The following is a 26,168-nucleotide window of genomic DNA, read 5'->3' on the forward strand; positions in this document are numbered from 1 at the left end:
CAAGATATTCACGCTCCGCTAACTCCAACTTCTAAGCAATGGATAACGAGTTATATTCGAAGAATTTATTTTTTATTTTAAATAAAGGTGTTGCATTATTGTCAACGCTATCGACTATTTTATAATGAAAGTTAGATATATAATTATTGAATTAATATTTCATAATTGCGAACAGGTACACAAACAAGCGTCGTTGTTTTAGTACCATTTTCGAAGGGTGGTGATAACCCGAAGGCGAATAAAATGGTTCGATGCACGTGTTCAACCCCAGAAACATTCTAGTCCTTCCTAAACTACCACTGTAATCTACGCTTTCTTCGAATAGCGCACGCGTCGAAGGATAAATGAAATTCTGACGTTTAAAACGCTATTATACAAGCTACACATTTTTGGCAACAGCGAGAGGCGCACTGTGATTAATTATTATAACTCGGCTACATCGTTTAATCCATGAAATTCGTTTTGGTTTTATTTATACAACCAAAATATACAATCCCAAATATAACAAAACTCAAATTATACACATTTCATATCAAAGGCCTATTTTGTAACGTATATTGTCTAGTGCTTCAGAATTCCTGAGCTGTTAAAATAGTTTAATAATTCTTTGAACCATTTTAATAGACAAGCCGGGGAATAACTCTGCTTGCTATATTTTACACTCTCGGCTAAAATTCCAACTCCTCACCTGGCTAATTATATAGAGAGTATATATCTAGCTAACGCTACTAAAAACTATAAATGTAAATTTTGAAACCATTTCAAACTTGCACATGGCCTAAATTTAAGCTGTGACAGCAATTAGAGAGGTTTTCGTTAATACCTCTATTATACTGCTATATTAACCAATTTATTATTTAGTTTCTCATAATTCTACATACATTTATAGCAAAATAGCGTTATTATTGCACAATTTGGAAAACCTAATTACCACGTGTTTTCTCTAATTTTGACCCTATATTTGAAGTCGCAGGTCATTTTATTACTAATTACATCAAAGAGGTCAAATGCCTACTGGCCTCGCTTAGATTCACTTTCTAAGTATCACAGATGGACTACTATTAAGTGCATACATAAAAAACGCGACAAAGTAAAAAGGACGACCTTTTTGAACGAAAAATAAACTTTTTTGGGGAAAGAAACGCGGTTCTACGACCTGTAGCCAGAGTAGCCTTTCCAGCACTGACGACAAAAGAACAACGATTACAGATGGTTGGGATGACTTTCGGAAAGAGATTAAATTATGGGGAATCACGCAACTCGAAGACTGGATGAAGTACAATTCAACCTTCCAGAAAAATAAAATCCCAAAGAGGTGTTGCGTTGACGGTGAGAACTGCGATACTATGACACCCCGGTGGATTTTACTATATTTGTTGCTACAACACCGTTAAAATAGTTTTCAAGAATCAAAGGCCACCGTGGGAATCATTTGCCGCAGTTGTAATTGTACCACTAATAGTATTTTCTAGTGTTGTTAATTTTCCGGAATAAAATGCGGAAAAATTTCGAGAAAATGTTCCGGATTGTGGAAAATTTTCCGCAAACCGGAAAAATAAAAATATGAAACATAAATTACTTTTTAAGGGTTTTTAATGTTTTTAGCTTTTTATCGATATCTAATATCAGTAAACATACTACAAAACATTAATGGTAAACATTGGTAATCAGTTTAAACTAGTATAGTGGTTTAGTTTTACTTTTGGATTCGAAAAAATTAGGCGAAAAGTCCACTTTATTTAAATTTGCAAACAACATATTAAACTAATCATGGAACGAAAACTTTTTTTCGGAAAAACGGCCTCGGTCATTTTCCGACTTACAACAGTAACAACACTGGGTCATTCCACGTCAAATCGACAACTCATGCAACCATGGGTCGGCTGATTCAAATGAAATTTAAACCACCTAAACTAGGGACACAATCATGGGAAAATTTAAATTTTTGGCGTAATCGATGCAGCGGTTGCGTAACTAGAGCCCTTCGAAAATAAGTCACTTTTTCAAACGCTTGAAGAGTTAATTTTCGCACCCTCCAAAATATTGTATAATAAATTGAAGAATATTTCGATGATTACTATGAAACTTTGGATTTTAGGGTAATACATAGCGCTGATTTCTAAAACATTGATGTTTGTTTTCTAAATCTTACCGTTTTATTAAAGTAAGTTAAAACTTCGTGATTTTTAATCAATGGGGGGTCATCTTTGACGGCCAATTTCGCTATGAGGGCAAACTTCGATTTTAAATTTTAGACATTCATAACAATTAAATAAAGAAAAATTAAAAACTACTTTGCTTACGTAATACAAATTTTAATTAAAAACAAATTAAAATCGACGACTAGTTTCGCTCTCTATACAGAGGCATCATCAGGTCCTGATGATGCCTCTGTATATCACGGAGTCTCAACCGTTCACTGTTTTCTAAAAACAGTGATTACTAACATTAAGTCCGTAATTCCTCAGATCCGTCACGTTCACTCCTTTAGTGACGGTGCTGGCTCTCAGAAAAAAAATTGCAAGAACTTTTTGAATTTGTGCCATCACAGCGAAGATTTTGGATTAACGGCCGAATGGAATTTTTTTGCGACGTCTCACGGAAAGAGCCCGTGTGATGGTGTAGGAGGCACAGTCAAACGCCTAGTTTCAAGAGCATCTTTATAAAACACGCGAGACAATCAGATTTTAACACCTAGTCAATTCTTTCAATAGACAGATAAAAATATTACAGGCATAAAGTTTTTTTACGTAACAAATGCGTGTACTATTATTGGAACTCGCAGCCACCGTAAATTTATTCCTGTATCTAATAGCGAGCTAAATATGTTTCGAATATCTGCCGATCAATTTTCCACAAAAGTACGAGTTTACAAAACTAAACAAACCGAAGATTCGCTACAATTTGATGACGTTTCTATTGGCGATTATGTAGCAGCGATTTACGACAAAGAATGGTATGCGGCTCAACTTGGCGAAACAGTTGAGAAAGAAAATGACATTCTGCTTGAAAGAAGACAAGTGTTCGTTCCCTTAGATAACATTGTGTATTCTGCCGGAGAGTACTAAAGAAACGAATGACATATTTCGTTCAAAACTGAAAATGAACCAATTCTGCTTCGATAGCGTGCAGGCAGCGTTTGATAATCGTTTGGAAATTTGAAATATTTGTACTGAGAGCCAGCACCGTCACTTAAGTAATGAACGTGACGGATCTGTGGAATTACGGTCTTAATGTGAGTAATCACTGTTTTTAGAAAACAATGAACGGTTGAGGCTCCTTGATTCATTTCAAATCAAATCAAATTTATTAGTGGTTTAAACATTTTTTTACAATTGAGTTGTTGGGCTAAGACAACAAAGTGACTTCTGAGCCCTCTGCCTTTTAAGTGAAGATAAAGTAAATTAAACAATTGGTTATTAAAACAAAAAATAACATAAAATAAAAGACCGCGATACATAGAAAACTTAATAGTCTCAAAAAGCAAATTATATTATGATTATGAATTTAGACACTATAAAAAAAACAGAATCAGATATATTTTTATGTACCATTTAAAATAACGCTAAGATTCAGATTTCTTTATTGGATAGCGTTATTTAAAATTAATGGTTTAAGTTTCCGTTAAAAATATTTGCATTTTTTTTATATCGTTATATTCTGCTACAGCATTTAGTAGGGTTACTCCGTTGTAGAAAAATTGATGTTAATTTTTTGGTTGTTTTACATTGCGGGAGTTTAAAGGTATATTTTAATCTAGTATTTACATTTGTGCTGTGTGGTCTGGTAATTTGTTTTTTTTTGTTTACTTTAATTGCCTCTGTATAGATGCATAATCATTGAATATTTAAAATTTTGGTCTATATTTAAAATTTCGTTTTTAAGGGGGAAGACTACGGTGGCCATTGTCTACTTTCGCTCTATTTCAAGCTGAACTCTTTTAATATCGTATTTTAACTTAATAAGAAAAATATAATTCAATTATGTAATTGTTAAAACAGAAACGTTCAGCTTGAACGAAAAAGAGGCTTTTACCGTATTCTTCCCCCTTAAGAAAATATCTTTTGTATGGGCTGGAAATGGTACAGTATTTACTGTTCTTATCATTCGTTTTTGTAGAACCTTAAGGCTATTCATATTATACGTTGATGTGTTTCCCCATATACCGAGACCATACATGTAGCACAATTTGGACGAAAAGAGCGCGTGGTATAATTCTATTAGGGTTTTTGGTGACAATAAATGTTTACATCGGTATATACAGCCACATATTTTTCTTAGGGAGTTGCATAATATGTTAATATGATAATTAAAATTCAAATGGTCATCAAATATAATTCAAAAATATTTATATTAATTTATTCTATTTATTTTTTGTTTATTAATATGTAGGTCTAAAGAAGTAGTGGTTATCTTTCCTATATTACTAAATATAACATATTCAGTTTTTTTTAAGTTTAATTTTAAGTTATTTTTTCTAGCCATATACTTATTTTATCTAATAATATATTAGTATTTTGGATCACAAAATCGAGGCATTTACCACCATGGAGTAATAGGGTATCGTCAGCATACCCATATAGACCATCATTAATAATAGTGGATAAATCATTTATGTACAAGTTGAACAATATGGGCGATATAACTGACCCCTGGGGGACGCCATTTTGAAGAAATTTTGTATCGGAAAGCTTCGAGCCAATTCTAGTTTGACATAGGGCAATTGACAACGCAATTAATGAAATAATGGGTAGCTTCTCCAATTTTGTAGTAAATAACAAACGTGTGTAGGGTACATTGGGAATTTTCGCAATGAAATCCCTGCGCCGCGTCATGCACAAGAAACGAAAAAATATTACTAACTTTTGACCTAACATTTCGCCTATTAGAATTAGTTTAGACATATGGTATTATTCATCAAATTAAAGCTAATTTTAAGCAAATTGTTATGAATGTCTAAAATTTAAAATCGAAGTTTGCCCTCATAGCGAAATTAAAAATCACGAAGTTTTAACTTACTTTAATAAAACGGTAAGATTTTGAAAAAAACACCAATGTTTTCGAAATCAGCGCTATGTATTACCATAAAATCCAAAATTTCATAGTAATCATCGAAATATTCTTCAATTTATTATACAATATGTTTGAGGGTGCGAAAATGAATTCTTCAAGAGTTTGAAAAAGTGACTTATTTTCGAAGGGCTCTAATTAAGCAACCGCTGCATCGATTACGCCAAAAATTTAAATTTCCCCATGATTGTGTCCCTAGTTTAGGTGATTTAAATTTCATTTGAATCGGGCGACCCATGGTTGCATGAGTTGTCGATTTGACGTGGAATGACCCCACTAGTATTTTCGCGCGTATTTTTCATAATGACATAAAATAACGCAACGAAAGTAACTGAAATATTTTGTATTACAAAGTTATTTTTCTCAGATGATTTTGAAAAACCACAGGATGTTAATCATTTGCTACCAAAGACATGATCTAAAATAATCGTTGAATAGTCTAACTGCTTAAAATTATCCAACACTGCTGTTGCAACTTGTACGATATTCAAAATTGAAATAAAATGATTGTCAACAAATCATTAGCTGAGCAGCGCCACCTCGTTGATTTGGTAACCACGATATTATATATTTTCTTGTATATCTAGTACAAGAAAATAGATAGGGGGGGCTGTGTGCTACTCTGTGATTTAGCAGACTATAGACCACGTAATATTATTGTGAGAATAAATCTACGAACCAAGTTATCATCGAAAGAATAGATTTATGGTAGAATTAGGCACGGTTTCCGCGAAAAGGCAGAAATCGTGAAATATGACACAGAAATTAAAAGAAGCAGGTGCACGCGATTTTGTAATACCTAACCTCAAACGTTTTTGACCCCTCCGTGAAATAAATTAACCAAAGAACAGCGAGGTTACCGTCACATAGAACGTGTTTGACGGGTGCTACCATAACACCCCGGAATAGGCTTGACAAAGGATTTATTTATGACCTACATCGAAAGAATTGACGATTTCAGGGAATAAAGGGCTATCCGTCTATTTACAAAAGTAATTTATGCAAGTACAACTCTGAAGGGCTTGATTACAAGGGCGTATTTAAGGGGGGGTTTGGGGGTTCAACCCCCCCCCCCCGAAATGCTGATGACTGGGGGGGTGCCTAATAAAAATCAGAGAAACTTCCGTCAGCACCCCCACCTTGAAATTTTCCCTCAAACCCCCCCCCCCTGAAATAAAATCCTGGATACGCCCTTGCTTGATTATGACCAGAACTCTGAAGGGCTTGACTACGAAGAAGGCGTAGACTCGTTGAGTTGCTTGATCAGTTGCTCCAAATTGCCTCCGAGTATCATTTGTTAATGACCGAGTATGCATTGCTATGTAAGAATATCTCAGGATTTTTAACTGATGTTTCCAATATATTTGAAGACACACAAGTACTTAATTTCTTAACATAAAAGAAACCTCTAATTTTGAATTTAGCTTTCCTCATATTCAACTCATTCTTATACTCAGATATTTTCTTAATTTACACAAAATATTTGTAATTTCCATAACAAAAAAGTTCCATGAAATTCCGAGGTATTCTAGATAAGCAGCGACAATTAACGCGTAGCAACCGTTCCTAACTTTGTTGGCTGTGGATTACGTCATTTGGTTTATTTATAGTGTATAGAAGGGTTTTGGTTCATTTTGGTTACTTTATATGAGGCACCCCTATAATATACAGGGTGTATGACTTTAACCCGATGCAAAACACCATGATGAAAACCTTTCAAATTGGAACCATTTCTCTAAATCCATTTGTTTTCGAGATAAACTTAGAATGACTTTGAAGCACGAGTTCAAGTTCATCTTAATTTGAAAATTCTAAAGAGATGGTTCAAGGTCATGGAAATTTCCGTTGTCAAATGACCCCCTGCCGTTCTATGTGTACTGAAAATTCAAAATTCCTAGCTAAAACTCATTTTGAGTTACTGCATGAACCTGTATCGTTTTTAGTATGAATACTTATGTCTTTTTCTGGAAAAAGTTCACTGAGTTTGCGAGGATTTTTGACTAATGAAAATTTGGATACGTTGCTATAAGTTTAGTCGCACGTTCTATATTTCACGTTGCTAAGTTTAGTCGCACTTTCTAGTTTTCATGTGAAGCACGTTTTTCACATTTCAATTGATACATCAAGTCACGAGTTATTTTAGTCAATTTGATAAATTTGATCTTCTTAAGCCTAAGGCAAAAAACAGTTTACCTGTTAATACGTTCTTACGTCTTATAAACAATCTTCGATTTAGGACGACGGTTTTCGATATTTTCTATCATTTGCGACAGTGGATAAAATGAAGAATCGGAAATATAACGGCACCGACACCATGTTACGAACGAATTTACATGGATGCGGCAAATTTATGAAGTATTCCCTGTTCGCCATGAGCTTTATTACCTTCATTGGTGGAATCGTAATATGCGGTATGGGAATATGGACGCTTGTTGACAGTTCCAACGTAGAGAAATTATTGGGACAGAATGTGTACGCGACTTCCGCTGGGATGCTCATTGCTTTTGGCGTTTTTGTGGCTTTGATCTCCTTCTTGGGATGTTGCGGAGCTATCAAAGAGGTCAAATGGCTACTCGTCACCGTAAGTTTTACTGCCTAATATCTCAGATGGACAATTATTAATCACGAACATATATTTACAGTTTTTCATTATAATGCTCCTGCTAGTCATATTTATAGTTACGGGTTCCATCTTTGCCTTTGTCGTTAAGGCTAACCTCGGCGACAAATTGGTTAACGCCTTGACGGAATCCATTAAAGAATACAACACTACTGACGGCGAGAAACCAATTACGAAGTCTTGGGACGACATTCAGAAAGATTTTAAATGTTGCGGAGTCAAGTCATTTCACGACTGGATGAAGTACAATTCAAATTTCCAGATAAATAAAATTCCAAAGAGTTGTTGCGTTGATGATGAGGGCTGCGATACTATGACCCCCAGCGGATTTTACGACAAAGGCTGCTACGACACTATTAGAGAATTAATCGAGGATCATGGGAGACCTTTGACCATCGTTGGAATTATTCTGGCTGTTATTATGCTATTATCATTGGTATTTTCGTGCGCACTTTGCTTAATGATTTAAACCAGCGCCACGAAAGTAGCTAAAAGTTTTTCATTACCACCAAAATTAAGAAAGTGTGACGCAAAATTTTCCTTTTTGTACTATAAAGTTATTTATTCCTGAACTGTTTAAAAGAAAACAGCAGGTTGTTGGTATATTCGTAGCTAAAAATTATTTTTTAACGTACAATGTATACAATATGAAATGTTGAAACGTTGTGACCACTTAAAATGATCCAATACTGCTGTAACAACTTACATTATTTTCAGAATTAAAATGTTATAATTTACAACAATATATTTTTTTTAAGTAAATATAAGTAAATTACCTCAGCTAAGTCGTGTAACTACTATATTATAGTTGTTGTTTTTATTTGGATAATAAATTTATGAACCATGTTATCGTTGAAATAAAAGATATAAGATAGAAGTACATGTATGCACGGTTTCCGTGAAATGGCAGAAATCGTGAGATATGACACGCAAAAACAATAAGCAGGTGCGCCCGAGGGTATAATGCGAAACCTCATACGTTTTGACCCCTCTACGAAAGAAATTATCCAAAGTTTTTTGTTCCTTTAGGAAAAAAATAGAACAGCGAAAAACCACCCCCCCCAGATTCATGAAATGTTAAACGTGGTGGTTTTGAAAGTAACGGATCACCAGGGCCGGATTAAGACTTTATGGGGCCCTAGGCCTCAGTTAATTTTGGTGCCCCCCTTTCAATAGCGAGTGAAGCGAGCTAGGCGCTTCCTCAATTTATAATTGAGAAATGGAAGGAAAATTCATTTTGCTGCCAGATTTAGTATGTCGTCAGGGGCTAGACGGTAGTCCGTCAGAGAATGTGACAATAAAACATTTTTGGTTCATAGGGGTGGACCCATTTACTAAAATTACTCCGGAAAATATTTTTTGAAAAGCAAATGATTAAAGTTTTGTACTTTTCCGAACCCTCTTGGTGCCCCTTGTAGGCTTGGTGCCCTAGACCCAGGCCTATTCGGCCTATTGGTTAATCCGGCCCTGCGGATCACCCAGGAATAGGCTTAACAGAGGATTTATTTACGACCGACATTGAATGAATTGACGATTTGGATAATACAGAACTAGCCGTTTATTTACAAAAGCAATTTATACAAGTACACCTCTGAGGGGCTTGACTACGAAGAGGGGGTAGACTCGTTGAGTTGCTTGATCAGTTGGTCCAAATTGGCTCTGAGCATCATTTGTTGATGAGCCAATATGGAAGAAATGCTTTGGCCTCCCACGTGGGCCAGAATACTAGCCGTTTGACCTCGTACGTAATCGATACTAGGTATCAAACTCAGTTGATTGAGGTCATCCATGCTCAAAAGGTGATCCTCAATAAGACCGCCTGCGAAATAAGGTCGAACCATTAATATTTTTACGCGTAATTTCTTCCGTAAAAACCGCTCGATTGACTGGCTTTGAAACTACGTTGGTTCGTCGTTCTTATAAAATGTAAATAGCATTTTACAGGGATGTCATTGGTTTTTTAAATTAAAATTCCTTGTCTTTTTCAGGGCGGTTTTCTATGATAATTTTTCCCAAAATTAGGCAATTTGTAACTTGGTATTTTATTTCAAAGAAGGAGCTCATCTCCAAAAATATTTTCAAAGCCCTTTCCTTTTTAGACAGTTCTTAAATTTTTCGGACTTTAATCTGGCCCTTAATAGGCACCCCTGTTTTAATGAAATTTCGTACTGGTATTTACCTATATTTTGTATGATTCAAATTTAAGTCGCATCTAGATGTAGATGAGGGTAAAATTCAAAGATACTGTCAATTTCAGATTTTATTGCGTACCCGCACAATAGTACAACCCTTTTTAATCGTCACCAGAAAACAGGCACTTATTTATGGCTTCAAACGCACCATCAAGGGGGATTTGAATTCCAAAGTTGATGGGCGATTTCGTTCCCCTATCTTGTGAAGGCTCATTTTCCCTTCATAAGAACGTCGTCTTCCCTTAAAGCGTGTAAGAAAACTTAGAAGACGACGGAAGCGCGTCTTCACAAGGTAGACGGAAACAAATTGTAGCCTACCTACTGTCTTTGAAATCGACATATTAGGCCATTCTCACCATCATTAGTAGTAATAGACCACTATAGCCGTGCGTAGTTTTTTTTTATATGTAATATTTATGATGGCACTATATTTCCTATGTTCGCGCCTATGTGACGTCATTTCAACAATTTCCAATTTAATCAAGAATGCTTTAAAGAGTAAAAAAGGATAATTATTATCAGCTAGGCAAGTACCCAAGGCAGCACCCTAGGACCAAGTCATTGAGCGACTTTAAATGCCTTTAAACAGGTGGCCGTCTTACAATGCGTAGGAGGGTGGTGGCAAGAGTTCAAAAGTGGGAGCAATAGAGATATTTCACTTGTATAGGGGTCTACGTCACCAAATGCTTTTTCGTATTGAGAAACCCGCTCAAAATGGCGACCATTACACTGCCAAAGCTAGGGAAAGCAGACGACGTGAAATATCTCTATACTGGCCAGAGTTATAGCGTTTTCCATTGGGAACCTCCGAGTGTGATCCGGATTTGTTGAATGACGTCACTGCTCTCTGTAGGAGGCGCTCGGAGGATTCGCCCTGGTAGCTCCCAATGAAATACAAAACGTTTTCGGAGCACTCTTTTGTTTCCCTCCGACTCTTGAGTTGGGGCAGCCGGGAGCACTCCGGGAGGGAGTACCTTGGTCAATGGAAGTCGATCCTCCCTCTCGGAGTTGCCCCTTTTTTCCAATGGAATACGATTTTGATTTTGGAGCACTCCGGGAGTGCTCGGAGGTTCCCAATGGAAAACGCTATTAGATTCGCCTTGATTGTGCTGGACTTTGTCCTTGAGAGATTGAAGATTTTTAATCTTATACAGGCTTTTCGAATTACTCACTACAGGATCCTTGTTCTAACCATTTTCAATTCTCCTCAATTTGTTGGTACAACCAAAATTTAAGATTATTTCTTCTTTTTTTTTTATAAAGCTAATAACCAAGGCACCACCTTTTGTTTCTGTTTGTGCATTTTTACCATTTAGGTAGTAAGGAGAATGACAATTTTTAATAATTTCAGGCTCAATTATTACCATTATTACATAAGTACACGATTTTGGGAAGAAACCCTGGAGAGGTACCTAGCTTCTCCAAACCCAAGCTCCTTAGGTTGCAGAGACCCATGTAATTTTCTATTGCCTTTCACCCTCTTTCATCTGGCCTGAGAGTGAATCTTGGTTGACTAGTCTGGAAAATGGAAGTAGTCATTCGTATTACGAATGCAAACAACCCAGTATCATTCTTGACTGCAAGAGAGACCCCATAAATATGACAATCTCTTTACCACTTCTTGATTTAATTTTTCGATTTTTGCAGATCATTATTAATAACAGACTCCAGGCGCCATTCTAGAGAAAATTATCTGGGTAGGTCATGGTTGAGTTGATAGTGCAGGAATGGTCGGTACATTTATACAGGGTGTCCACTAGATAACAAAAAAAGATAAATAACTGAAAAACGTTTTTTTTTTATTTAAAATTGCTATGGAACATTTACTAGTGTAAAATTGAATGACCTTGAACCATGTCTTCAAGGTTGTTCAAAAACTATCTTGAGAAGCGTTGGGTTTACTGGTCTGGTTCCAATTAGAAAGTTGTTGCTCGCCATATTATTAGATCAAATAACTTTGATTTGAGCAATCTGAAGCCGAAAAATTGAAGGTTAATGAATTGAACCTGATTTCTGTAAGATTGGTTGTCATGACAACAATTCAATTGAAATGTTGAACAATACTATGAATCCCGTTGTTAAACAAGCTCAAGCATGTACCGTAGACGACGGTGGCCGAATTGGACCATTGTAAACTACTCAGTATTTATTTGATTGAGTCACATTAAAACTAATCAGATTATTTTATTATGAAGCACTGAATTCATTAACCTTCAATTTCTCGGCTTCTGATTGGTCAAATCAAAGTTATTTGAGCTAATAATATCGCGAGCAACAACTTTCTAACTGGAACTAAATCCCTAAACCCAATAGTTCTACAGGAAGTTTTTGATTGACCTTCAAGACATGGTTCAAGGTCATTCAATTTTACACTAATAAATGGCCATGCAAGAGGAATGTTCCATTGAAAATTGAAATAAAAAAAAACGTTTTTCAGTTATTGATCATTTTTTGTTTTTTAGTGGACACCCTGTATAACACAATTTTTTGGATGGGACCACTCTAGAACCGCGTTTTAAAAGCTCTGAATTTTTTCAAAACACTTAAAAAATTTAAAATCTTACCCAACATGAGAAATTTGGGAGCTTTCTGGTTCAGTGACAAAAGTTTTGCAATTTGTAAAGGTTCTTTGCAAAACACTATAGCTCCTGGTATTGGATATAGATGAAATAATGACTGATACTTTGTGCCATGCAGTGCCAAGTGAATTACTTCATTTGCATAGAATTTTAAAAACATTTCCTATAAAATTTGAACTCAGAATCATCAAAAGATTAAAAATGAAAAATATTAAAAAATAATACCTCTTTCATTAACATATTCCTAAATTTCTTCTTCTCCTCTTCACCCAGAGGATTCACGTGATAAAAGCAAATCATTCCTGAAGAATTAAATTCTTCATTGAATCTCTGTGCCAGTAGCTGATGGTATGGGTGGATGAATTCTCCTTTCTAAAGTATTAAAAATTTAATATAGTTCATAATTTCTTAAAATTACATTTAAATTGAATAAAAAGACTAGGTACATTAGCACTACATGTTTTTTTTACTGGCTTATTATTATTAGTAGGGTTGGGTGATTGGTAAGTTAAGAGGAACCACCTATGGACTGCATAGCAAAGAGTGATAAAAAACGCGAATAAGTGGAATAGTCTATAATGTGTTTTGAATTTTTTTATGTTTAGGCTTAGTTTCTCGCAAGCGAGATTTCCCGTACTGTACTGATGAATCCCAAATAGGCCAAAACCAGTCTACCGTTGGAATTTCTGGCTATTTCATTTCATTTAGTTTAGTTTTTCACTCTAAGATCTATTTAGTCCGATATTCACGTCTTTTTGTCTGCTCAACGACATATTGCTATGAACTATTTGTAAGTTTTTAAATTTCTTCAAATTTGTTTAGGGTTTAGCTTTTTTTATCCTTTTTCATTATTTATCACTATTCTACTTATTCGCGTTTTTTTATCACTCTTTCAATGGTTGGGTCAAACCCAACTTAGTAATTCGACCATAGGTCCATAGTGCAGCCCCAGCCTTTTAGATATGGAAAAGCCCAGTCTCCGAAACGAAGCACAAGATTTGCTTCGCTGATATATAGGAAAGATCACTCATTTCCAGTCTGTGAATACCAAGATGCATAAAAATCACCGACACTAAGGACATGAGAGGAAGTTTCCTCCTCTGAAAGGCATCAATAGGACTCTCACTGATGCCAATCAGATACATATGTGGGGTATTTAGCTGGAAGTGACCTAAAAGTAGGCCCGTAACCAATCTGATACTACTCTTAGAGAGCTTAATATCGATATAAATGAGTTTCTAGGGTCACGTTCAGTAACTAGTCAACTGAGTAGGCATTGAATCATTGAAAGTTGTTGAATGACTTTCAGTACTCTGGTATTGACGTCATGATGCCCAATGGTTGCTCAACAAATTCAACATCACAGTGCAGCGTTGAGCTTGATATTCATTTAGACTTTGCCGTCTCTCAAAAATTTAAACGCTACGATTCAACAACTGATGACATCACGATTCTCAACGCTATTAAGTTGATTTATTTTTCATTCAACGTTGATTTTACGTTTACTAGTTATTGAACGTACCGTAAGAATAGAATAAATACATTTCTAGCTTCTTCATCGAGCTTGATATTGCTGCAAGTTTCCCAGGGTGGACGTTTGTCAATTGGGTAAACGGGCTTGCACACTTCCAACATTCGTTTTCTTTCGAAATGAGGATCTCTGGGATTTCTGCTTTGAATTCTAACATGATTGCGTACTTGTACATAATTTATTCTAGTAGACTTGAGGCCTAATTGATACATATATTCATTAAATAACATTGAACAAATTCATTACCACAATAAAAAATAAATTATAAATATTTTACCTTTGAAAATCTGACAAATGTTGGACGCTGCCATTTTGATTAACCTCTTATTCTCCAAATTCAGCGTTTACGGCTCCATCTGGAGAGCTCGACTTTATTATAGAGTTACAAAAAAGCGGTAATTTTGAAATTGATATATAATTCTATGAAAGTAATATCATAAGTAAACAATTATGAAACGTCGTTTTATCTCAACTTTATTTTGACCTGTTCCACCACAGACCAAATAAATCATAACGTGGCTAAGGAGTGACCACCTTTGGCGAGTTGTTTCTAGTCTTTAGAACTGCTAGGTAACGGTGTCGTAGCAATCTCCGCTGACAGTCTTTTTTACGGTGCAGCCAATGCCTATTAAAAATCAAACACTTTTAAGGAAAGATAATGATGAATTATGGAATTTGACAATAAATTTCTAGGTGACTTTGCGGCTCCAAAACGTTGGTCTTCGGTGCCACTCCTTATGTAGCGTCTGCTGTATCCCTTTTCTCCCAAATTTCCTGTTCCAACACTTGCGACGATGCAATCTCTAGGCGACAGACTGTAATTAACCAATATCTATTTGTGTCATAATATCATATCTAACACAATTATTCATAAGTATGACAAATAGGTATTTCCTTTAATGAAATCTTGTTCACGGGATATGACATTAAGTACGTTACTCCCAACTGGTGACGAAAAACGCGTCATCAACTTCATAAATGGGAAACGGAAGTAAGAAAAGCGGATTTATAAGACGTGCAGAATCTATAGGTTAACTCGTGCCTCAGGAGCACGATATTTATGGTCCACTAATATGTTTCGTGTTAATTTTTTCTATGAAAATGTTAAACGGAAGCATACTTATGAGTGATTATGACAATATGCATGTACAATTATAAATTTTTAAACGCTACAGCTGCAGCGGTTATTGAAATTTACTAGTTTCCCGCGCCAACGTCCCAGCATATGATGGCCAAAAGGTACGAATTTTAACCCAGATTTTTCCAACGCTGCGCTGGTGTGGCCCTTTAAACGAACTTATTGTTATAAATTCACGTGACTTATTGGAAAATGTAAAATACAACTATTTCATATGTGTATTATCAAAACTTAACTTAATAAATTCTAATTCCTCTTAAAAATATTTTGTAATGAATAATGGGCGCTTATAAGTTCCAATATACGAAATACAAGACTTTTTACGAGCAAAATAGAAAAGCAAAATACGTAAAACCTTAACCTTTATACCAAAAACAACCAAGTAGAAATTTCCTGGTACTTTTACATAAAACTACAACAGTTTACCAAACTGAAGGTTAGACCATATTCGTCCAAGGTTAGACAGCACTTCGCTCAGCAAACTCAACGGGGGGATTGAGGCTCCATCGAGGATTACTCTGGGTCAAAGTCATGAGCAAATAACAATTTAATACCCATAAGTGTGAAAAAAAAAGGAAAGTCGTCAAAGCGGACGATAAATCGATGTTTTTCGAGGCCAGAGTTCCCCGAATACTCTCGATTTTCGGCTAGAGCAAACAAAGAGGAGGCCCATTAAGAACATCCAAATCATATGTCCTTGGGGTTGTGGAAATAAACAAGTAGTCGTATGGCGTTGTCATTGTTTTTTCTGATGTAAATTGAAATTGAAATACTTCTAGAATATGCAAATTTGTCATTTTGGATACTACAAAAAAATATAAATTCCCACTACCGAAAAGTTGGCACACATTGTATAATTAGGTTTCACGATATATTTGGTCAAGATGGAGACCAGGGTTCGACGGCGAGGCACGATAGGGTAAAGGGGGTGACACTAGGTTTCCACTATAGAGACGCGGAAGTTACCTTACGAAAGAAAGACGTTTCGCAACAGAAGAGCGTCGTACACTTGGCATATTGAATCTCATCAAAACGCCTTCTTCCAATGGGAACCATGAGTAAACACTCATAATTTTGTTTTGCTTAGTTAAGGTCATCATTTTAAAACAATCGGGTATTCCAATGCAATATCTCTCTTTCTCGGTTATTTTTTTTTCCACTCGCGACTTGCTCAGGAATCAACAGTGTATAGAATATTGAAGGGAGGGAGAGTTCAGTTAAAAGTTATTGGTCTCTAGACTTCAGACCTTTAACAAGTACATTTTCAAAAACAACGATAAAATGGCGCGGGGAGGAGGGAATCCATTTCGAGTATTTAACAGGTGTGAAAAATACATATATATAGCGAATGAGCTGATAGGTTTCTTAAACCACGGTATTACTCGGTGGTTCACGAAACATCCGTCCGCTGAATAGACAAATTTCCAATAAAGACTTTGAACATTTCTAACGAAAATCATAGACTTTGAGACCACGTTCCCAATGAATTAACAACTAGGAATTATAAAGATTCTTAGTGTTTGCTACGTGGATAGTTAGGCTCAGAAAGGATTGATTAAATTATCGTTCTACCAGTAGTTAAAATGGTATCGAAGAATACGGTTAATACTTTAGCTTACGTATCACTCATTCTTGGGTCCAGTACTTTGTTGATGCTACTGGTAAAGTTGTGCTACAGATTAACCACTGGAAAATGTAGAAGCGAACGAACGCTAGATGGAAAAACGGTGTTAATTACCGGGGCTAACCGGGGAATTGGTAAAGCCACGGCCATGGATCTGGCACGTCGGAAGGCGAAGGTAATTCTGGCGTGCAGAAATCTGGACAAGGCGAGAGAAGCGGTTGAAGAAATCAAAATTAAAACGGGAAATCCGAACGTGGGAGTTGCTAAACTAGATCTGAGTTCTTTCAAGTCTATTCGGGAATTTTGCCATACCTTCTTGGAATCCGAAGATAGGCTAGACGTCCTAATCAACAACGCCGCGATTGTCGCCGATACTACCGTAAAGTTGACGGAAGACAGCTTGGAGGAACATTACGCCACCAATTACTTCGGACCATTTCTGTTGACAATGCTACTTCTGCCTTTGTTGAAACGAAGCGTCCCATCCCGGATCGTCAATGTGTCGTCGGTAATGCATTTCTGGGGAACTATCGACTTGAACGACATGTACGGCAACAACCATTCCAGAGGACCCATCGGAATGTACTCCAACACCAAACTGGCCAATATTCTCTTCACTCGCGCTCTTAGTAAGGTACTTATCTCGATTTAAATTTAAAAAAATTAAATCGGTTCAGTGAATGGTGTTTTTTAGAAGTTGGATGGATCTGGCGTGACAGTAAACGCGGTTCATCCGGGAAACACGGAAACGGACATCGCAAACCACTGTCCGAGATGGATGCTCATCTTCGGGCCCCTTGTCAAATTTTTAGGTTTAAAAACTTCTTTATAGTTTAAAGTTAAAATAGTAAATATAATTTGGTAAAGTAATTATAATTTTTAGTGGTCAAGAGCGTCGAGGAAGGAGCTCAGACGTCGATCTACGCCGCCGTTTCCGAGGACCTGGATGGGGTTAGTGGACAGTATTTGGCCGATTGTCGAAAAGCAATTTCCAGTCCGTCGTCTAATGACGCTTTCCAAATGAATTGGTTGTGGAATTTCAGCCACAGGATCACAGGTCTAAGCGTGGACAAAATGGGATGAATGATTAGTTAAAACAAATATGATTTGGGATTTATTTAACCACGAATATGATAAGCCCTCTTCTCACGAACCAAAATTTTTGCAAACTTTGTTGTGAGGACAGTTTTGAATACTAATTCTCAACGCACGTTACATTTTCATTAACACCCTCCAGAAATAGTTGTCGAGATTTCGGCTGGTTATTCTTTACTATTACAATAAAGGTGCCAATTTCCATATTTTCATTTTGATTTGTCATAAATAACATAAGACCAATAAGTATGACACTGCCTATTGTTTACAGCTAATTTTCTGATCGAACCTTTTTTTTAACATTTTGACCCAGCTCTAACATGGACTTGAAATTGTAATAAGTAGTATATTATCATCCTTGGGTATCATCCTTGGGACTGACACAGTTCGCTGAAAATATCGTTTTTGCGTCTCTTTTACGCGGTTTTATGGAGTTAGACATTTTAAATTAAATTAATATTGCTGTTTAGAATTATATTTAAAAAAATGATATAGATTTAAAGTTCAAGTATTCCGAAAATAAATCTATCCAGTGCAATTTTCAAATCCCTTAAATTATCTCGGTGACTTTCCCTAACCACCTAAATTATAATTTATAAATGTCAAAGTCTGCTGCCGTTGCAAAGGCTTAAGCATCTCTCCTCTCAATTTGAAAATTGCTCCGGTCGCGAATATAACAGAAATCGGACATTACGGCTTATGCTGAAGTTTCGTATTCTTTAGAATCTAGGGTTCCACGGAAAAATTTGGAAAACGCTTCCAACATGGGGAGTATAGCAGTCTGATAACTTCGGTTCACTTACTTTTGGTAAAACGTATGCTGTGTATTTAGGCTTTATTTTAATGCTATTTATTTGTTGTAGTTAGACGGCGAGCACATACTATCTTGGGTATAAATTATCTTCCGTTTTCGTGGGAGCTTATGCATTTTTAGTTTTTTTTATTCCTTTTTGGGAGTCCTGCTGCTCAATTTTATTAAATTAAATAATTCAATTTTATTAAATATTTTAATTTAAATCAAAAATGTGATAAATAAAACCGCAAGTAGCGCTAATAAATAGTTAAACTTTATTTAAAAAATAAATATGGGGGTTTGTGACCCCCTCCCCTCCCATCGCGGAATTTTTTCAGATACAAAAGTGTTCCACCATTCAAAAAGTTTGGGAACCAGGGAGTTCTCGATTGCGCAATAGCTCTGGAAATCAGTTGGGTGATAAATTTAATATATAATTGTCATACTTCTTGTTTTTACGTGACTTATATTAGTCCAAGAGCCCATGACAAAATAAGGATGTGATAATTAAGGTACACGATGACTCAAGGTATTTTTGAATTAGGTTAGTGATTTGTAACAAAGAACTGTTTGTCTTACGGGTCAAAGTGGGGGCTTTCCGGAAATACGAACCACGTGACGTCACTTCCGGTGACCTTGAAAATTGATATGACCTGATATTGGTATCATTCGATTTGTCTCAACGTGCTCTTACCAAATATCGCTAAATTAACCTTCAAATCTGAACCAAGACGCGTATAAGATTAAAAAACTAATTTCGAGACCCTCCCAAAATTACATGTATAAGACAAAATTCTTTTTTTAGTCTTATACGCCGTTTGGTTCAAATTTGAAGGTTAATTTAGTGATATGTGGTAAGAGCACGTTGAGACCAATCGAATGATACCAATATCAGGTCATATCAATTTTCAAGGTCACCGGAAGTGACCTCACGTGGTTCGTTTTTCGGGAAATCCCCCACTTTGACCCTTAAGACAAACAGTTCTTTGTTAAAAATCACTAACCTAATTAAAAAATACCTTGACCCATCGTGTACCTTATCACACGCTTATTTTGTCATGGGCTCTTGGACTATATGGTTTTGTTAAATAAAAAGGAACGAAATTTATTAGATTTAAAAAAAGACCATACTTTAAAACTTGCTCAACAAAAACGTTTATATGAACAACACGTTGCGTAAATTTTTCTTCCATTCTCCATTAGGTAATTAGCAATTCCTTTGAACCAACAATGTCGGCTCGTGTGAATAGGCCTTAATAATGTGTCTGTTTTCACATTACTAAATTGGATACTGCTTTTCTCGGACAGTGGGTCTTCTCAGAACAAACAAGATTGAACAGGCGAGCTTCATGGGCCTTGGGGCGAGTTTTCAAAATCTTTTCATTTTTGTAAATAAGAAGGAAATAGGGCGCGAAAAAAACAGCTTTTTTTCTGACAATATTTTAAATTCAATAGCACATGGTCCATGAACTAACATATATAATAAAAGTTGCTAGAAAAAAATTAAATCAAGTAACTATTCAGATAATACAATCGACAATTTTCAAGGACAATTTTTAAAGCAATACGAAAGAAAAAAGTTCTTTAAATTTACGCGAATAGTAACTGTCACTTACTTGAATATAAGGAATCGGAATCGCTGAGCTGTATAATCAAATTTCAAGGAAAATCATTCTCTACCTTCTTTGTGAACAGGGGGTTGTCACTTTTTAGATTGTAAATTCAGTGACGTTTATATAATTTTACTCCGTCAATGTGAAAATTTATAAGAGCATTCGCATTTACTTGTCATAAGTACTCAAATTATTTATAATAAGGCCTACGTCGAAAGTTTTATTATTGTTATTACTAAAGGCTTAGGCTAGGCATTTCAACAGCAATACGAAGAAATTTTATATCTATAGATATTCTCTAGAAAAAAATATATTACTATCGAGAGATTAAACACAGCCATCTATAAGTTTTAACGGGAACTTCAGATTGCTTCGACTACACTACTAAGTTATCTTAAAGGGCCCCAAAGCCGTTTGAAATATCTGGGTGAAAGTCGATTAGCCCCTCCTCTTTTCTCACTTCGTAACTAGGAATTTTCACGCCCTATTTATAAAACGGGAAACCTCCGCGAAGCATTGTGAAAACAAAGACCTTCCTGTTCATAGCGCCGGGTGATTAACCTCTATATCAGCAGCCTCTACCAGATGTGAAATATAATTATTGCCGTACATCAACGTATATTTATTTCATTTTCGCTACCTTCACGAGTCGAGACTTTTTTAATTTTTTTTTTCAGGGAAATTGATGAAGGGCAAAAGGTAATACTAACCAAAGCTGATAAACGGTTTTATTCGTAACTTGAGTTTTTTTTATACATTATTAATTGTATACATATAATATACAATTATTAAAGTACCAACGGCATCTAAAACCGTAACTTTACTCTTTAGTAGTATTTTGTTAATGTGGAAATATTCTTTCAATTAAATTAAGAGTGATTATTACGCAATATGTATAAAATCATGTTGTACGCTAAAGTGGAATTAGCTAATATACACGGTGTTTTTTGTTCAGACAAGAGATTTTTACGAAAACTACTTAACTTAAGTAAATACACCGGGGGATTTTGATTAGTGAAATTTCATCGTTTTCTGAAAATATTTTAACACTTTTAGAAACATTATTTTTTCACCACTAGGTACTAGATCAATTTTTTGACAATTGAGAATTAGTAGAGCATCATCTGAAACCTACGAATACCTTGGGTTCGATGGAAAAAATACAATTTTACACTTTTAAACGCGACTTGAAAAACATCTAATTGGACATAAATGGTTTAAAGTTAACATACATTTTTGGTATTTATATGGAATTGACTTTTTGTTTAATATTATCGAGATCTGCATTCTTTCGAAATACGGTTCGTTAATCAAGAGCGGAGCGTGCCGAAATTGTTGCCCTGTACTTTGGAGGTGTCCGAAATCAAATAGGAGTGTGTGAGAGTTTTCAAGTGCGACATCCAAACTGAAGGCCATCCCTAAATACAGTAAAGCGAACTGTCAGCGACTTTCAAAAGTTTGATAATGTAGAACCTAGGTTTCGTGGATTGGGTCAACCTAATTTGGACTTTGATAACACTTTTCAACCATCAAAATTATCACCTATGACAGGACGAAAACCTTCAAAATCTCAACGACAAATCTACCAGAACTATTAGCCTTTTTTTTACAGAACGAGCTTGCAGAGGCAATTAATGACCTTCCTTTGGCTGAAAAACGCCTATTTTGGTTTCAGCAAGATGGTCCCCACCACATTATCACAGAGAGGTGATTGAATTCCTGAACAACGAGTTTCCTCACAGATTGATCTCAAGAAATGGGCCAGTTCTTTGGCCTGCAAGGACTCCCAATTGGACACCGCTAGACCTTTTCCTGTGGGGATTTATCAAAGAAAGGGCTTAAGGCAACTATTATTGTAACGAGAGCCAAACTTCGCCGGAAAATTTTTTCTTTTTCTTTTTAAGATAACGTAAGTTAGGTGAAAGCGAAAGGATAAAAAAATATAAATAAAATAAAAAATCAGCTAGGCTAATACCCAAGCCAGGCCGGGATATAAAGGACACGTGTCGAAATAAGGTCATTGTTAGCTGTGAGAAGACTTAGAAATGTAATAATTTCTTATTTTTTCGTTATCCTTGAAATATATCTAAACTTTCTTCCAATAACCTGGTTATAATTGAGGGAAAAGCTTTTGCAACAGTAATGGAGCAGCATTCTTAATACGAATTTTCGCAAACTATAGCCCAAGATATTCTACTTAAGTTTTATCTTTAAGATTATATATAAAAATTCGTACTTGAACTCTTCAAAATTTTCAACGAACAGAAATGAAGAAAAACACCCACAATTTGAACCCGGGGAATAAAGTACCTTTATATGAATAAAAATTGAAAAAGTAATCTGTATAACATACATGTTTATGTTTTTGTGATACAACCAACAATACAGTAGTAGCTAGGGTGGTAGTGTCGCGCTCAATCAAATAATTTTAACATGGAAAATAAGAGAATTATAAGATCACTACAAATTATTAGTATTATTTACACGTTCTACTTTAATAATAAATTTAAATATTTGTAAAACAGGCTGTCCATATACAACTGTAGGAATTAGTATCAAAAGAATCATCACATTTGCATTATATCGTATGATAAAATATAACTTACGCAGGGGCGTAGGAACGTTCTAGAAGTTGGAGCCTGGAGGGGGCAAAGACAAACCAAAAGGCGTCTGGAGAATGGTTTTGAATTTTTAATGGAGCGTAGCTTCCCCGAATGCACGTGTACATTTTACTACTATGTAAATTGGCGGGAAATGACTGAAATGTAAACACAGTTGAGGTTCTATAAGTTTTTTATGCTTTTAAAATGAGAATTTGAGCCTTTTGAAGATTTCAACTGACCAAAAAGTTGGAGGGGGCAATAACATTAGTTGCCCCTCCCAGCAAAATTCTAGGGAGGGGCATTGCCCCCCTTGCCCCCCCCCCTGGTTCCTACGCCACTGGGGAGGGGGGGATGTTGGAAACGGAAACTCTATTGTCTACTCCACTGTTCCGAAATCGAAAGGCCTTGACGGATAAAGGTTTCCGGGCGGGTTTCAAATTTCCGAGAGCAAAAAGGGGGTAGCGTGGTTTCATATTTATATCGAACTAACGACAACCGATCCGCGGCAGAACGTTCAAAGATTCGAACTAGCTCGCGCGCGCGCGCCACAAATGATTTACAATATGATCCTCGAAATGGCGCTGTGGTTAATCGCGACGCTAGGTGCGGTTAGTTTTCTGGCCAAATCGTGGTACGTCATTTCCAAAGGGAGGTTCAAGAGCGACAAAATGATGACAGGGAAGACGGTCCTAATCACGGGAGCGAATAGAGGCATTGGGAAAGTCGTCGCGTTGGACATGGCCAAGAGGAAAGCTAGAGTTATTCTGGCCTGTAGGGATCTCAAGAAAGCTTACGAAGCGGCCAACGATATCAAACGCGAAAGTGGAAACGAAAATGTGTTCTCCGTTCAATTGGATCTCTCGAATTTCGACTCCGTCCGCGCTTGCGTGAAACTTCTAGGCGGTACGGAGAAAAGATTGGATGTTCTAATAAACAACGCGGGAATCGTGGCCGAGAGATCCGGTCTGACGAATGCCGAGGGCTTGGAACTTCACTTCGCCACTAACCATTTCGGTCATTTTCTGTTGACCACTTCTCTTCTGCCGTTGATTCTCCGGACACCGAATGCGAAGATCGTGAACCTGACGAGTTATTTCCATTTCGCGGGCCGGATAGACTTAAACGACATCTACGCGAGGCCTGGTTGTCGCGTTCCTCAATGGATGTACGCCAATACGAAATTGGCTAACGTCCTCTTCACGAGAGAACTGGCCGACAAGCTTAAGGACGCGAAGGTCACGGTTAACGCGGTCAACCCGGGAAATACGGAATCGGATATCGCGTGCCATCTGCCAAATTACATCAGGTTCTTCGGCTTCATTATCAAGAACTTGGCTTTGAAAACGCCGTTCGAAGGAGCCGAGACGGTTACGCACGCCATTCTTTCCGACGAATTGGACAACGTGTCCGGCGCGTACTTGAGTGACTGTGGTCAGGCTTTCAGTAGTCCGGCTTCTAGGAGCGTGGAAATGAGGAAATGGTTGTGGAAATTTAGTCAGACGGTTACCAAGTCACCCAGTGTCGACGACGCAGCGACGTTAAGGGACCTGACGACGTGTTTGATTTAAACTCTAACTTCGTTTATGACCAATAATTAAATGCTAGCAGGTGTTATTCCCTCCAAATTAATATTAATTTCGTTTCCATATTTTTCATCTTATTTCATTGATTATTTTCCATACTACGTACGTGTATCTCATTCTTCATATGTAAGTTGAACTGTACATGTTGAGATATATATATTTATACATATTATTATTTTGAAATAATACAAAATGTACGAGTAATTATTATTATTATTTAAAAATAAATAATAAATAGCAGAAATTATTCAACGTAAATTTTAAATGTATTTTTAGCGGTGGTTTTAAGCTCAATCTTGTATTCTGCGCTGTTACCAGTGATATAACCGAAGTTCAGCACATTTATTGGTCGTATTTTGCAACGAGAAGAAGCCACCGACGTAAATTAATTGAAGACTAAAGATAAAAATTGCCTTCGGGTCTTAAATTAGGCACTCGCCTTAGAGACATAATTTGCCGAAGTACCCGAGGGGCAGGTCACTTTTGGGTGCGTCTTAATCATAGTAAAATGATTAAATCAGGGTTAAACTTGATTAAATCAGGGTAATCAAGATTAAAAAATCTAATCACCATTTATTCAATCTAATCACGATTTAAACGAGATTTAAACATTCTAATCATGATCTAACCTTCTTAATCAGGATTTAATCAGATTTACTAATTTTAATCATTTTAATTAGATTTAATCATTTTAATTAGATTTAATCGAGATTTTATAATTAAAATCAAAACTAAAGTACGATTAATTATAAATATTGATGGCTTTATCGCAATTGTGTTTGACTGAAATGATTGGAAAATTAACTTATCACATTTTATTTCAAACATAAGAAAACATCACAGCTTTGTAAGTTGTATCAAGTTATCACCGCTTAGTAATTAAGGTAACATTGTTATAGGAACTACTTTTTTTTCTATATTAAATTATTCTAATCCGCTCGTTCTAATCACGCACAATTATATTCATTCCAATCACCAATATAATAATTCTGATTCTCGTTCTAATTTCTAATCGCGATTTAATCATACTAATCACGATTTAATCATTTTAATAGGATTTAATCATGAATAAATTAGATTTAAACGTGTTTTAATCAACATAATAGAGATTAAATTTAATTAAATTAAAGTATTTATTTTGGTCAATTTGATCAAACTTGACCAAAATTGGAAAATAATAGATCTAAATTAGCCCAATAGTTCTTTTTATAAAATAACCTTGGCCATATTGTTGAAATGTTGCCTCCCCGCTTCAGCTGTGGATCCGTTTTCTGTCCCACTAAAGAGTTTATGAACTCATTCTTAGGCTTTGGCTGAACTATTCCAGGGCAAAATTTTAACAAGTTCGGCAAGCGTAAAGACATTTCATAAAATCAACTATTTTAAAGTTTTGTAAAAATTATAGAAAAATAAACTAAATTCGACCAACTATCTCAAAATTGTTTCAAATATTTTTTTTCAAAATTGAAAAATGTTAAAAACACTGAAAAAAATGATCAAAATCAATAGTTTCGATCCAAAACGATCAAAATTGATAGGAATTGATGGAAATTTATTAATATAGATAAATTGCTTTTTTTTTAATTATTTTTCAAATTTGGAAAATAATAGATCAAAATTAGCAAAATTTTTAAATTATTAGTATTGATTATTTTAAGAAACAGTGTAATACAAAATTGTTTTATTTGTTGTTATTAAACGTTTCTCGGTTTTTCTAATCATTTGTT

At 35.7% G+C, this 26,168-nt stretch overlaps 4 protein-coding genes across 5 annotated transcripts; 3 read left to right on the plus strand and 1 right to left on the minus strand.

Annotated features, from left to right (window-relative positions):
* The first annotated feature begins 7,165 nt into the window (after positions 1-7,165).
* On the plus strand, positions 7,166-8,380 carry LOC149947509 (tetraspanin-4-like). The gene is made up of 3 exons (XM_090171895.1): positions 7,166-7,247; positions 7,307-7,651; positions 7,713-8,380. Exons 2-3 carry the CDS (start codon positions 7,352-7,354, stop codon positions 8,157-8,159), a joined length of 747 nt encoding a protein of 248 aa, XP_090028021.1. The 5' UTR covers positions 7,166-7,247; positions 7,307-7,351; the 3' UTR covers positions 8,160-8,380.
* An 844-nt stretch (positions 8,381-9,224) lies between these two features.
* On the minus strand, positions 9,225-14,385 carry mRpL10 (mitochondrial ribosomal protein L10). The gene is made up of 5 exons (XM_090171468.1): positions 14,270-14,385; positions 14,004-14,191; positions 12,687-12,833; positions 12,447-12,624; positions 9,225-9,509 (listed from the first exon to the last, which is right to left on the minus strand). Exons 1-5 carry the CDS (start codon positions 14,301-14,303, stop codon positions 9,295-9,297), a joined length of 762 nt encoding a protein of 253 aa, XP_090027594.1. The 5' UTR covers positions 14,304-14,385; the 3' UTR covers positions 9,225-9,294.
* A 2,310-nt stretch (positions 14,386-16,695) lies between these two features.
* On the plus strand, positions 16,696-17,992 carry LOC149947511 (retinol dehydrogenase 12-like). 2 transcript variants are annotated; one of them, XM_090172202.1, is made up of 3 exons: positions 16,696-17,388; positions 17,449-17,566; positions 17,638-17,992. In XM_090172202.1, exons 1-3 carry the CDS (start codon positions 16,714-16,716, stop codon positions 17,835-17,837), a joined length of 993 nt encoding a protein of 330 aa, XP_090028328.1. In that variant the 5' UTR covers positions 16,696-16,713; the 3' UTR covers positions 17,838-17,992. The 2 variants fall into 2 exon arrangements, with proteins under 2 accessions (XP_090028328.1, XP_090028329.1); XM_090172203.1 differs by having other exon boundaries at positions 17,452-17,566.
* Positions 17,993-23,432: 5,440 nt separating this feature from the next.
* On the plus strand, positions 23,433-24,498 carry LOC149947512 (retinol dehydrogenase 12-like). Its single transcript, XM_090172609.1, has one exon. The coding sequence runs from the start codon at positions 23,434-23,436 to the stop codon at positions 24,424-24,426; it is 993 nt and encodes a 330-aa protein (XP_090028735.1). The 5' UTR covers position 23,433; the 3' UTR covers positions 24,427-24,498.
* The last annotated feature ends 1,670 nt before the right edge of the window (positions 24,499-26,168 follow it).

The sequence above is a fragment of the Leiobunum rupestre genome, chromosome 4, assembly GCF_980474605.1.
Source record: "Leiobunum rupestre chromosome 4, qqLeiRupe1.1.hap1, whole genome shotgun sequence".
Classification (NCBI taxonomy): domain Eukaryota; kingdom Metazoa; phylum Arthropoda; class Arachnida; order Opiliones; family Sclerosomatidae; genus Leiobunum; species Leiobunum rupestre.